Below are 13128 nucleotides of genomic sequence, written 5' to 3' on the forward strand. Positions count from 1 at the left end.
TCCCTTGTGCAGAAGAGATACTACATCATGTGTTGCCTGGTCTAGTCGAGAGGTGGCATCCCTGCCCACAACAGGGAGGTTGGACTAGATGATCTCTAAGGTCCCTTCCAGCCTAGGCCATTCTATGATTCTATGATCTATACATTGTGTAGGTGTAACATACAACCTTTAGGACGTGTTTGTTGATACATTGGATAGTGGTGCCATTTGCAAAATCAGAGGTTGCCCACTTCACCCCAGAGGCAGGGGGAAGCTGCCTTGTCGTTTTGGCAAAATGGAAATGAATAGTGTTTACTTCCACAAAGCATAAGTTTGTAGGATCCTATTTAAAACTTTATTGTTAGAGTTTTATCCACTTTAAAGTGGAGTCAAAAACATCGTGTCTTATGATTACCCTTCCTGTTTACCACAGATGGTTTCTATTCTGTATATGAAAGGCATGCATTTACAAAGTCTCAGATTAAAATACTTGCTTCTCGTCATTATTATAAATGGCAAAAACATGGCAAAGTCAACTGCGTTCAAACAGATTGTTTTTGTTTGTATACGTTTTCAGTATGCTAATTGCTTTGAATCACTCCCTGTGTCATATTTTCAGAACTAAGTACCTGTGGGAAGGCATATGCCTATAAATAGGGTTGATTCAAAGCAATAATCCCCAGTAGGATGCATTTCTGTTTTACAGTGTGTAGTGTTGGGACAGAGGATGTTCTGCGTAATTTATAGGCGTGTTGATTTTTATCTCTTTCATTCCGTTTCTAATGGAAACTCTTGAGAGATGTCGATCACTGAAGCATTACAGCACAGCTCGCTGATTTGCCTCGTGTCTGTTTTTACATTCAAATCCCAGGAATGTACGTGGCGGTGTGAGAAGCTTATAACCGTGTACCTACGGGGAAGCTGAAGCACAGAAGTGTGATACTTAGCCAGCGCTGTCAGAGCCGTAGGATGGTGTGTGCAGATTCCCTGTACCTTTATGTAATTTTCCGCTGTGGCGTGATGAGGTTACCCAGAGTTGTGATGGGGCTCTTTAACCAGTTGCCCTCTGCCCAAGGTTTGTTGTTGAAGAGCCATTGGAGAAGTCTTCCTCTCTGACCACAAAAACTTTCTTCTCCATGCTGGCGGTTGCTTTAAAGCACATGCAGGGAAAAGTGCTGTTCTGCTTCCTATTCAACCCCTCTCAAAGCTTCCCTCAGTTTATGGTGTACTGTGTTTGCTTCCAAGAGTATTCCTTCTAGTCCACCTGCTACGTGCGATGTTTTCAGAGTGAGAACAAGATGTTACAAACCAACACTTAGGAGAAATACTCACAGTACAACAGAGCAACAAGAAGAAACACACATTCCAGATGCAGCAACTGAAAGAGAGCAAACTAACACATGGTCTCAAAAGCCCTAAGTGGACTGACTGCCAAGCTACAGTTAGTGCTCTGAACTTCCTTGGAAACTAAGTAGAGTTTATTAGTATTCTGCTGATAGCCTTCAGCTCTGGAGATAGCTTCCTGACGGCTGCAGAATGATCCAGCACAATGACATGTTCTTTCTGTGCAAGAAGGTAGATGTGGGGGTTTTGAGAAACTGGAGCAGAATTCCTTAGGTCTCCTGTTCCTCTTGCAAACAGGTTACTCTGGGTAATATCCTTCACGTTGTCATGTGTGTTCCGAGTTGGAACAATTGTTCTCCCTGGAAAGCTTCACAGGCAAACCTCAGTCATTCAGTTGGAGGAAGGTAGTCTTCCAGAGTATCCTGTTCCAACTGTGTAGGATCTCTTCCTCTGCTGTCTGACTTGAACTTTTGGGAAGAGGAACTGTCCTATAAGGACGATGGAGCACATCTTTCCAAACTATTCATGCATGCACAGACGTGTGTTTGCGTACATATACATTTATAAAATAATATACCCTTTTACATGAGTCTTCAGAAAAGCAAAGGGTGGGAGAAACTCAGAAAGTCCAAGAAAAGAGGCTATTAAACGAGTCAGATTCTTCCATGTAGAGCAGTTCTGTGAAACAGTGGGAAAATGAGATAATGTCCTGGGACAGAAATGTTGAGGTGGTTTTAAACCTTTGTATTCATCTGCCTGCAGACTTCTGGGCAGCGTCTCTCTCTTTTCTCAACTGAAGACTGAAGAAAGAGAGAAGATACAAATTATCTGACCGTTGAACTGGGCAGTATTTCTGAAATGTTACTGACCGCTTGTACAGTCTTTAGTTTGTTTTATACAATGAGATGTAAAGCAAGAGTACTTCTTTCCTAAAAGCATGTGCAGCCCCATTAGGGAGACAGTAGCTCACACTGATGGTGCCTTTCTATCCCGAGGAGTAACAAACAGCTCCTCTACCACTGAGTTTGGCTTTGTGTTGGGTGTGCCAACTCTCAGCTTTCGAAGAAGTATGTGAAGGTATGTTTTTTGAGAGCAGAACAAGAACTGACTTACCTCAAGAAGAGCTAAGAAGCCAAGACGCTTCCTGAAGACATGCTCTTAGCAGAGCTCAGATAGATATTTCACAGTGTAGTCATCAGACTCCCAAATTGCCAAGGGCATATGAGTAACATAAGTTATCCCAGAATAACCTTAAGTTTTCATTAAGTTACTAGCATGTATACACAGGACAGTGATAGAAACAATTCTGACTATTTGTCATCTTGGCCTCTAACTTACCTTCTTTTCTGACAGAAATAATGGTTCCTATATTCCTGAAATGCTTCAGGGCAGTGCCTTTTTCCAACACAAACCTGGTCAGGGGTTTATCAAGTGGAAGTTTTCACCTCTAGTCATTTCTACAGGGCGGAGTATAGCACAGACATGCTTCCCAATGTGGTCTTGAGTGGGAAGCAACTTCATCAGCATCCATCATCCTTCAGCATACCCAGTGAGCTCCCTGTAAGGTACGACTGCTGGATGCTGCGGGTTGGCAGCTTGGGTTGGTGCTTTCCTAGAAATGAACTCAGGATTGCTCCCTGTACCAAGGCAAGCTGTAAGACTTTAACTTCTCCGAACAACTGCTGTCATCTTAATTCGTGTCACCCACCAAATGATGGAAGGATCTGTAAGGTATCACTGATTTTAAGAAAGGAAACATTTCCCTAGGGTCTCTGAGCAAACAAAGAATTCAGAAGAAAGCAAAGCATTGCTCCATCCAATGGTAATTAATTGTTATCTGTTCCCTTTTAAGGATGCTTCAGCTGTAAGTGGCAAGGTGGCTGGTTTTAACGTTATTTATCATTGTCACCCTCAGCGTTACTCAACAGCCGTTTTCTCCCTTCCTTTCTTCTTCCTTTTTTTCTTCTCTGCTGTTTTTTCCTCCATATTATCTTCAGACTGGTATCTTTCAGGACTGCCTCTCCATGCACAGTCTCTGGTTGGTGGAGAACGGGTCTCCCCTTCAATACACAAACTCCGGCAGCATCGCCCGCTGGGGCGCACGCAGTCTGCTCCCCTTCCCCAGAACGCCCAGGCCCTCCAGCAGTTAGTGATCCAGCAGCAGCACCAGCAGTTCTTGGAGAAACACAAACAGCAATTCCAGCAACAGCAACTGCACATCAACAAGGTAGGCACGATGCTTTTAAAGTCTTTCTTCCTCGTACAACATCAATACCAGCCTCAGGTGACGCTATTTCAGAACCTCTTGTGCAGTAAAATGTATGTAATCTCGACCTCCATAACCAGCTGGCCTTCATCCTTGAACCTCTTTTTCATGATTTTGAGAGATACATTAACAAGGATGTGGACATCCGTTGCCAAGGCGAGGATCAGTACCTGTGTTATGGACAGTGGAAAGGTGGTACAGTTCAAACTTCTAGCTTTCCAGTAATACTTATTAAAGTTGTCATTGCTGTCGTACATCCACATCAGGTTCTTTTGACAGTTTTCTATAGAAAGTGTAAAATGCCATCAAGGAATATGGGGAAAATACCTACAGTGTATATATTCAATTTGAAAGGGAGAAGGAGCAGTAATATGGATTTGAGAGAAAAAAATAAAACCCAAGATATTTCAGACATGACAACACCAGAAAAAAACTTGACATTGAAGATGTTCAGGTTTACTGAGGCATTTTTCACTGGAATTACCTTTGGAAAGAGAAAAGCTGTTGCCATCTCCAGTCCAGATTCTCTTAACTACGGCACTGTTTGAAGCATTGCAGTGTCCTGTCCATTTCTTCTCCTCAAAATGAGGATGGTATTGCTCTGCATCCTGCAGAGATTGTTTTGAGGATTAATTAGATGTGATTCAAAAATTGCTTTGAAGAAAGCAGGCACTGTATTTATTATCTCACTTTCTGTAAATCACTTGGGGGAACACCAGATGAACTTCGCGGAGCGCTACTCATCAGTGCACAGATTTTTCAGTTGCTGTGTAGCCAAAATGATCTGTCTGGGCATCCCAATATTAGAATGAAGCTGAAACAAAGCTGCTTTGACATGATTGCATTGAGTATGTATTAAAAAAGACCTAAATCTATTCTAATGTTTCAGCCCAGGGCAAAGTAAGTGCACCTTTCAAGTGCAATAGGTCTGATCACAAGTGGTATGGATGTTTTACCCCAGCTGAGGTTTTCTCCCAGGATTTCGGAGGGCACAGTCTGTTGCTAGACTTGCAATATCAAAATGCTGTTGGCAAAGCGGGGAATCAATTGTAATCAGTGTGACGTCTTTCTGACTCTGATCTGTACCGTTTTGAGGCTTTCTCTCAAAGAGTTCCAGTGGTGTCTTTCGTTAAGGAACAAGCAAATCCAGTAGTAGGTTTCAGGCTGAGAAGGACAAGTTCAGTTGCAGATGGACCTTCCGTATTGCTGCAGTTTATTTTATGGTGGAGCTTCCTCCAAATATTTTCACCAGTTCCAGTCCTATGAGAAAATACAACTACCGAGAGCTGAATTAAAAAAAAAAAAATTATGAAAAAAAACCCTCCACCACACAACCCCCCAAAACTTTGTTTATAGGCTCAAGCTAAGGCAGGATGATTACACAAGTTACTGACGTCAATCATGTACTTCTGGAGAGCTGCCACCATGCACCGCGTGTGCCAGCCCTGGACCTCGTTCAGCCCCGCACACCGGGGTGGTGGAGAGCTGCTGCTGCTGCCATAGAAATTTTCCCTTACCCCCCTCCAAACACACTTGGTGACCAGGATCGCCGGACGCGGGGCGCTAGGTAGGGTTTCTTTGTTCGGAAGTAAATGTCAGCTCAGAGGTTTGTTTGTTTGAGGTTTTAAAGGCTTTTCCATTGCCAACGCTTGTGAGCGTCCAAAGACTTCGCCGTGACGTACCCGCTGAACTCATTCAGACTTTTCGCTTGGACCTCCCAGGAGCTGGAGAGCGTGTGCGACCGGAGCCGAGCGAGTCCTCCCGCAGCACTCTTGAATTTCAGCATTGTTAGTGCTGTGATCTATTGCATCCGTAGCAGAGGCGGGCAGAGGAGGGGGGGAGCGTAATTAAACTGATTGCACAGGGGCAATTTCTCTGTATTTGATTTATATAAGTAATGAGTTAAAATCATTTCAGTGCTAGCACTGTATGCGTGTGGCAAATTTCTCCCGTGGGATAGCATCCAAGTGCTGACACGGAAAAAGACTTTCCCCAGATGCGTGGATATTTTAAGACCCTCATGTGTAGGAGAGTAAGGGCACAACTAAAAATAATGTAATGAATTGCCGCCTTTTAATTATTAGCAGAACTGACAGCACTGACTCTTAAGGTTGTGTTGGATTTCCTGTGAATAATATGAAGCTGTTTTCAATTCCTTGTGATTTTTTCCAAACTTTAAGATTTTGACCTTAAATTTTCCCTGTTAGGTGCCTGCATCAGAAGAAGTTTTTGGGAGGATTGCAGCCAAAGCAAGTCTTGCCATTTCCAAGAAGGCAGTTAAGGAAAAATATGTTGGTTTGCTCCTGATTAAAAATAATAAGAATAACCATTTAGGGGATTCGACTGCGAGGTCTTAGTGCCCGAGGGTTTGGAACAGTAACTTAGAATTGGAGAAACGAGGACAGGGCGGGTGGCTGGGCAAGGAAAGAGAGTGCTGAGGGATGGGTTGGGTGGGATGGCTCTGAAGGAGAGGCAAGACTTCTTGGGGTGACCAGAGGAGAGTGTCCTCCCTGGGGTGCCATCCCTTCCAGCTCTGAAGTGCTTGGTCTGCTGCTGTCGGCAACAAATTGGGGATCTCCAGAGTGTAAAGAAGCACGTGTTTCATCCCGTCCTGGAGACGGCTCGCTGAGAGTGACTCCCCTGGCTCACTGCAAGGCTCTGTGTGGAAAATGAGGGTCACAGCCCAGCTCGTCTGGTGTTTATGTTGTCAGCTGGTGGTGATATTTGCACTTGCTTTAAGGAGGGGGGAAAAAAGACTGCACAAAGCCCACCAAAGGTGTTGGTGGAAGAGACATGCATGAATGAAAACAGCATTATTGAAGTTGCCACACTGAGTGCTCAAGCTAGGACATGAGAGTAGTTAAGTTTCCCGTGTAAGTCTGGCTCACTTTTTGTTTTTTTGATCTTTTTGATGCAATAATCAAGTGGTATCTCTTTTACAAGACACTACAGAGAAGGCTAAGAGTGAGGCTGCTCTCTGGTGTCGTACTGCCTTGGTTTTGGGAGAGATCAGAGGACATGTGAGTAGTGGAAGAGAGAAGAAGGGGCCTTAGGGCTAAGGCAACTTGACAGCATGGCAGGGAATTGCGCTACTGGTCACACTGCAAAACCATATGTAGACATCAACAACTCTTTCTTCAAGACCAGGGTTTGAGACGCTAAGTGAGATTCTGGATGAGATACCAAATCACTTCTTGCTAATTGAGCTCTGTGCAACCTTTGATCTGCGTGAGGCATGTGCCCTAAAACAGTAAATACTAAACAGTCCTGAAAATAAAAGCTGTACATTACTGCAGGTGCATGGGAGCGTCGACCTGAAATTACGCAGGCAACGTGCTCGTGTGTTTCCCACTTTTTTTGCGTGTTTAACATTCCCCATGGTCAGAGGAGCTTTGCTGGGTGAGGGGGTTTGGTTTTGCCATATGGTAAATACATGCAGCAATCTCAACATAGTTTCATCTTCAGCAACTACAGTTTTCTTTGCAGACTTCAGTCTCTTAAGATATATGAGAGAGAGGAGCCGTGGTATGGTCATGGTTCTCTGTGGCATTTGGAGGCTGGCATTTGGGGGCTATTTCTGTTGTGACAGGAGACAGGTCAAGTAGGGTGCTGTTCTCTGGGCAGATTCCAGGTATTTTGAGTTAAAAGTGTTAGCTTTTCAGCGTCATAGGTCTTGAAGCAGCAATACCCTTTCTAAAGAGAAACAGGCAAGTGAGATTTCGGTAAATTCTATGCCAAAAAACTAAACTTTTTACCTTTGCATAGTGACAGTGAGTGTTTTGACATTAGTGCCCTGGATGTAGAATTCAGAAATTATACTAGAACAGATAATCTCCCTTTTAGCTCTGAATTGTACCATTAAACACATTAACACTGAGCTTCTTTGGTCAAATTACGGTTCTTCTGAGTATACTCCATTTTTAGCACACTCTGGAAAGTGAGATGTTTCTCCTGCTGTGGCATATGTATATGGAGAGAGATATACACCAGACTACAGTGCTTCAGTTTGTCTGGTGCAGCAGCTTTGGATGGATACAGTTTTATTAACACCTAAAATTGAACCTTGCTATTTCCTAATTTATTTGGTGTTTTCCTTTTTTTTTTTTTTGAGTATATTAACTGTTTAGGCTCAAGTGACTCCTGGAGTAGCTTTTCATATGTAATGTTTAATTTGTAATATTAGAAAAATATGGTGTATTAGGTTGTATTACATGGCATTCAGGTAGGGCTTTTACTCTTCGAAGATTTTAAGGGAAGAGTGTGTCTGAAGTACCCAGACATAACTTTGGATATAACAAGTATTGAAAAAGACCTCTGGAAATCCTTCAGCATTCAAAAGTCAGTCCGTTGAATGAGAAATGCCGTTCAGCAGAATGCGACACACTTTCCATTATGGTGGTTACGCATTGTCACGCTTTTTACTGTGTAAATGCTGTTAACTGGTTTTGCCAGGAGCCGTCGTTCTGCGGGACGTCTGCTGCTGCGGGCCTGGCGATACCGAGATGTGTACCTGATGCAATCAAGCCCATAACTTCAGTTATTTGGGAGAAGGGAGAGAAAACAGCTTCTGCTGGTGCCAGGGTGTTTTCTTCTCACTCTCCCTCCTTTTCCACCTCCAGGCAGTCCCTGTTCTTTGATTTATTAGGGTTGGGTCGTTCCCTCTCATGCAGGCACACGGGCCAGCAGTCTCATGGGTCTTCCAGCCAGTAGGCTGCCTCAGACTCTTACTTTTTTCTTGCAGTCTCATCACTTTAGGGAAAAGAGATTTTTCTGGGCTTCAGTTGCTGCAGGAGGCTCTGCCAGCTCCCTGCATGGCCTGTGCCCAACTCTGCTTCTCCCCGTCATCCCTGATTTCTTCTTGGTCTATAGAAAGTGGAATCCAAGGGGTACCTCACATGGGAAGAGTCGTATCAATAGCCAAAAGAGCAAGGCTTGTGTTATCATTTCCAAGTAATTAATTCAAGCTCCCAGCAATATGTGCAGGCTCCCCTGTGGATGCACTCTTGCCTTATGCCTTTCTGCTAGTGCTCTTCTTTCTCTTGAGCATCCCAGCCAGCGTACCCGTTCCACACCTCCCGCCTCTCCGTTCCCAGCCACATCCTTGACACAAGACCAACACTTCTCTAGCTGTCTGCCTCAGAATGTTTTTTAGCTGAGCCTTTATCATCCTTTTTTTCTTCTGTTTTTTTGCCTCATTTTCATCAAAGCTGTGTCTCCAGCTATCCAGAGTTATTCTGTTTCTTCCCCGAGTTTGTCCTTCATCTCCAGAGGGAGGGGATGGCAGGTTTCTGCTGGCTTGTGCAAAGCAATGCACAGTCAGGGCCAAATCAGTCTGTTGTCCTCCCTTGCTTCCTGGCTTCTCTCTTCTTACAGTCAGAGGGACACGCTGTGCACTTCGGAGCGGAGCAGGTCTCTGTGCAGAAGAGGCTGAGGCTGGCTCTATCCTGGTTGGTACCTTCTGCTGTTCCACCCTGTTCCCGAAACAGGGAAGTCGCTCCACACTGCTGGGTGGGCTCTGCACTTCTCAGAATATAAACTGGATAATTATCAGAAGTTATGCTGTCTCAACCACCTTCCAGCATATCCCTATCTGCACAAAGTTTGACCAGCTGTACGTAGGGTTTTGGTGTGTTGTCAAGCATGATCTCTTTGAGCTTCTACTAGCCTGGATGGTTTGTATGCAAATGTGATGATTTATCCCAAACTTTGAAGATGCCTAACCTTTGAAGGTTGTTTTCAGCCTCCAACCAGTATCCTTTGATGCACCCCAGTCCGTCCAGCAACACTGAAGTCTCTGAAGAGCCTGACTGCAGTATTCCCTCCAGCAGAGATGCCATTTTCCCCAAGACTGTTATTAATCTCATATCCTATAGCAGTCCCCTTGGTGATTCAAATTGTTCTCTACTTGCAGTAACCATTACCATGATGAGCAGCACTGGAGAAGTGCCACATTCCTGTGTTGACCTCAAACTGGAAAAGGCCTTGAGAACAGATCTATCTCAAATTTTGCTTACAGTCATGCCTAACTTCCATCTCTGTTAGTCTGTGATAACTGAGATGATCTGTCATGTTCAGTGTTGAAGGAGCGTTGTCGTTTTAACTGTGCAGGATGAGAAGTTTCTTCTGTAGCTGCTTGTCGTAGGAGAAGGATCCAGAGGTGCACAGCTTCAGCTGAGTTGATCTATCCCAATAGGCAGCTTTGCTGTGCGGTCCTGTGGAAGTTCTTTAGCTGTGCTTCTGCTTCCCAAGCACCTCCTCAGCCACCTTTTAAAACCAGACAGGTCCTTGTGACATGTGTTGCCTAAAGAAAAAAGTGCATTAGTTATATCTTTCTCGGACCTTCCTGAGCATTTTTCTGCTGAGGACTCCATATTAGCCTGTGTTGAGTAAACATTTCTAGCCTGTTTAGTGTCCTAAGTACTTAATAATAGAGAAGAAGATGTCATGAAGAGGTGGATACGTGCATGTAGGTGACAAATCAGACACCAGCTGTCCTGAAATTTAACCTGCAAAGAAATGCAGCTTCTTTTCCTCTTACACAGCCAATTGCATCCTGGGCTGCATCAAAAGAAGTGCAGCCAGCAGGTTGAGGGAGGTGATTCTTCCCCTCTGCTCTGCTCTGGTGAGACCCCACCTGCAGTTCTAGGGCCACCTCCCCTATGAGGACAGGCTGAGGGAGTTGGGGTTCTTCGGCCTGGAGAAGAAAAGGCTCCGGGGAGACCATAGGGCCCTCCAGTACTTAAAGGGGGCTGCAGGAAAGATAGAGAGGGGCTTTTCATCAGGGAATGTAGTGATAGGATGAGGGGTAATGGTTTCAAATTGACAGCACATAGATTTAGATTAGATACTAAGAAGAAATTCTTTACTGTGAGGTTAGTGGGACACTGGCACAGGTTGCCCAGAGAAGCTGTGGCAGCCCCCTACTTGGAAATGTTCAAGGCCAGGTTGGATGAGGCTTTGAGCAACCTGGGCTAGTGGGAGGTGTCCCTGCCCGTGGCAGGGAGCTGGAACTAGATGATCTTTAAGGTAATTTCCAACTCAGATCACTCTGTGATGCTATGATTCCACAGGAAAATGAATTTTTTTTTCTTGTATTGTGTCCTGATGTTGCTGTGATTTTTTTCATCTTTCTGTTCTTTGTATTTCGAACATATAGATAAGAAATCTTGCCAGTTGCATCAAGTTTTTTTAAAATGCTTATGATTAGAGATATATAGTTTCTTCCGTAGTGAAGTAGTTACTTGTCCAAGGCTAGAGAGGCAGTACCCTTAACAATGTTTTATGGTGACAGTATGTGATAGCTAGAGGCAACTGAAAATAGAGTAACCTCGTTGCAAAGGAAACTAGAGAGCTAATTAAGGGAAGACGTTATTTATGGTGCATTGTGTAATTGTTTACTACTTCAGATGTATCTGTAATGCATTTTCAGTTCTATCTTAACTTTATATTCATTCCCTTGCACTTTTATGACCTTAAATTTTCTTAAATTATATGAGCACGTGCTCATAAAATTGTAAAAATGAAAGATTTTTAGGGAGTTTTAATGGGCCCAGAATGCACATACTCATGTATTATATGGAATATGTTCATAACAAAGTGCTTTCTTTGCAAAATTGTCCTCTAGAAGAATAAGATTGCAACAGCTAGAAGAAATTATATACCAAGAGATTCACTTTGTATTAGGAGAGCAAACTGTATGTTTGAAAAGTCCTTGTCATTGATCACTTGATCTTTCAACCTTCATTGTGTATTTCTTTTAATTCTTACATTTTTTTATGGAGTTGAAATAATTTAAACTTCTAGGGAATTACACTGGTTCTCATTTCCGTTAGATTTGACAATGACATTTTAAGATCTTTTCCCAGCAATTACCTTGTGTAGTTCATAAGTTCAAAAGGTATTAAGTTCAAAGCTTGAGACCTTCGATCCAAGCAGAAAAAAAGAGTGGAAGAAGATGATTTATGATGATTTAATTATCTTTAAAGCAGATTATATTCATCAAGCATAAGAGAGCTTAAAGAAAATTGATGGCAGAACTACCTTTAGCTTAACAGGGTTTAGTTATCTAGTGTGTATTACAAGCAATGAAACTTGGCAGGGGAGGTACCTCACAAAAATCCTTGAGAAGTTCTGATTGCTGAATCTTCTAGGTTGACAGGAACCTCATGAGGTCGTTTAGTCCAATGTCCCTGCTTGAGCAGGGTCAGTGAGAGCAGGTCACCCAAGACTATATGCAATTGGGTTTCAAATACCTCTGAGGATGGAGTCTCCACAACTTCTGTGGTAACCTGTTCAACTGTTTGATCACCGTCACAGTAAAAAATAATATTTTCTTGTGTTCGGAAAGAATTTCATATGTTTTAATTTGTGCCCTTTACCTCTTGCCCTGTCACCTGTGAATGCGACTCATTGGCCTCATGGACTTATGTATGTCCAGGTTTTCTGAAGTGCTCCCTAAACCTGGGAGCCCTACACCAAGGCTAAGTCTTCCTTGCTCTGGTCTCAGGGACCTTTTCTGTGCCATTTCCACCATTCAGCTGTGGGCCCGTGATTTCCTTAGTTGTCTACTTTTCTTTCTTGATGCCCTTCACATCCTTTGCCAGATTCAACTCCAGGTTGACTACAGATTTCATAACACCAAACATAAAAGATCAGGTAGCAACTCTCTGTTCCTCTTGGGTCACCTGTCCTGCTTCCAGCTCTTGTACACTGCCTATTTGTATCTTGAGTTCAGTTAGGAGCATCTTGCTCATCCAGGCAGGCCTTCTGCAGCCTGCACTTGATTTCTTACTTGTTGGCGTGGATCTTTCTTGAGCTTGTAGAACCCTTGAGAATCATGCAGCTCTCCTGGACCCCTCTAATATCCAGGAATGTATCCCATAGGACTCTTCCAAGCAGATCACTGAAGAGGCTCAAGTCTGCTGTCCTGAAATCCAGGGCTGTGGTCCTACTTATTGCCCTGCTACCTTGTCTTTGGATCTTCAGCTCCACCATCTCATGGTCACTGCAGCCAGTGCTGCCTCTGTGACTTCCAGTAGTCCTGCCTTGTTTGAAAGTGTCAGGTCCAGGAGAGCACCTTCCATGTTGGCATCTTGATGACCTGTGTCAGGAATTCATCACCAGTGTGCTCAGGTCTCCTAGATTGCCTGAGCCCCGCTGTCTTCTCCTCCCAGCAGATAGCAGGGTGGTTAAAGTCCCTCATGAAGACCAGGACCTGTGAGAATGAGACTTCTTCCAAGTGTTTGAAGAAGACCTCATCTGCTTCTACCTGATCAGGAGGTCTACAGCGGTCTACCCCCTACCAGAGCACTTATCTTGATCTGTCCACTTGTCTTGACATTTAGGTTCTTGACTGACTCCGAACCACACCAAGGCACAGAGCTCCATGCGTTCCTGCTCTGCCCTTGTAAAGGTCAACTTTCCCTCCTCACCTTCCCAGCCTGTCCTTCCTAAAAAGCCTGTATCCCTCCATCCCAGCTCTTTTTTGTCGATTGCCGTGTCCTTTCTGCTCACGCCACCCCAGGCCCTGGGCCTGCCTA

At 44.0% G+C, this 13128-nt stretch overlaps 1 protein-coding gene across 1 annotated transcript in view; it reads left to right on the forward strand.

Annotated features, from left to right (window-relative positions):
- HDAC4 (histone deacetylase 4) overlaps window positions 1-13128 on the forward strand; it is a gene marked incomplete at its 5' end in the record, with an annotated part of 152471 nt that overhangs the window by 83595 nt on the left and 55748 nt on the right. The window contains one exon of the mRNA XM_009870903.1: window positions 3321-3550. Within this exon, the coding sequence (XP_009869205.1) occupies window positions 3321-3550 (230 nt within the window). The remainder of the gene's footprint in view (window positions 1-3320; window positions 3551-13128) is intronic.

This window comes from Apaloderma vittatum, unplaced genomic scaffold (genome assembly GCF_000703405.1).
Source record: "Apaloderma vittatum isolate BGI_N311 unplaced genomic scaffold, ASM70340v1 scaffold11406, whole genome shotgun sequence".
Lineage (NCBI taxonomy): Eukaryota > Metazoa > Chordata > Aves > Trogoniformes > Trogonidae > Apaloderma > Apaloderma vittatum.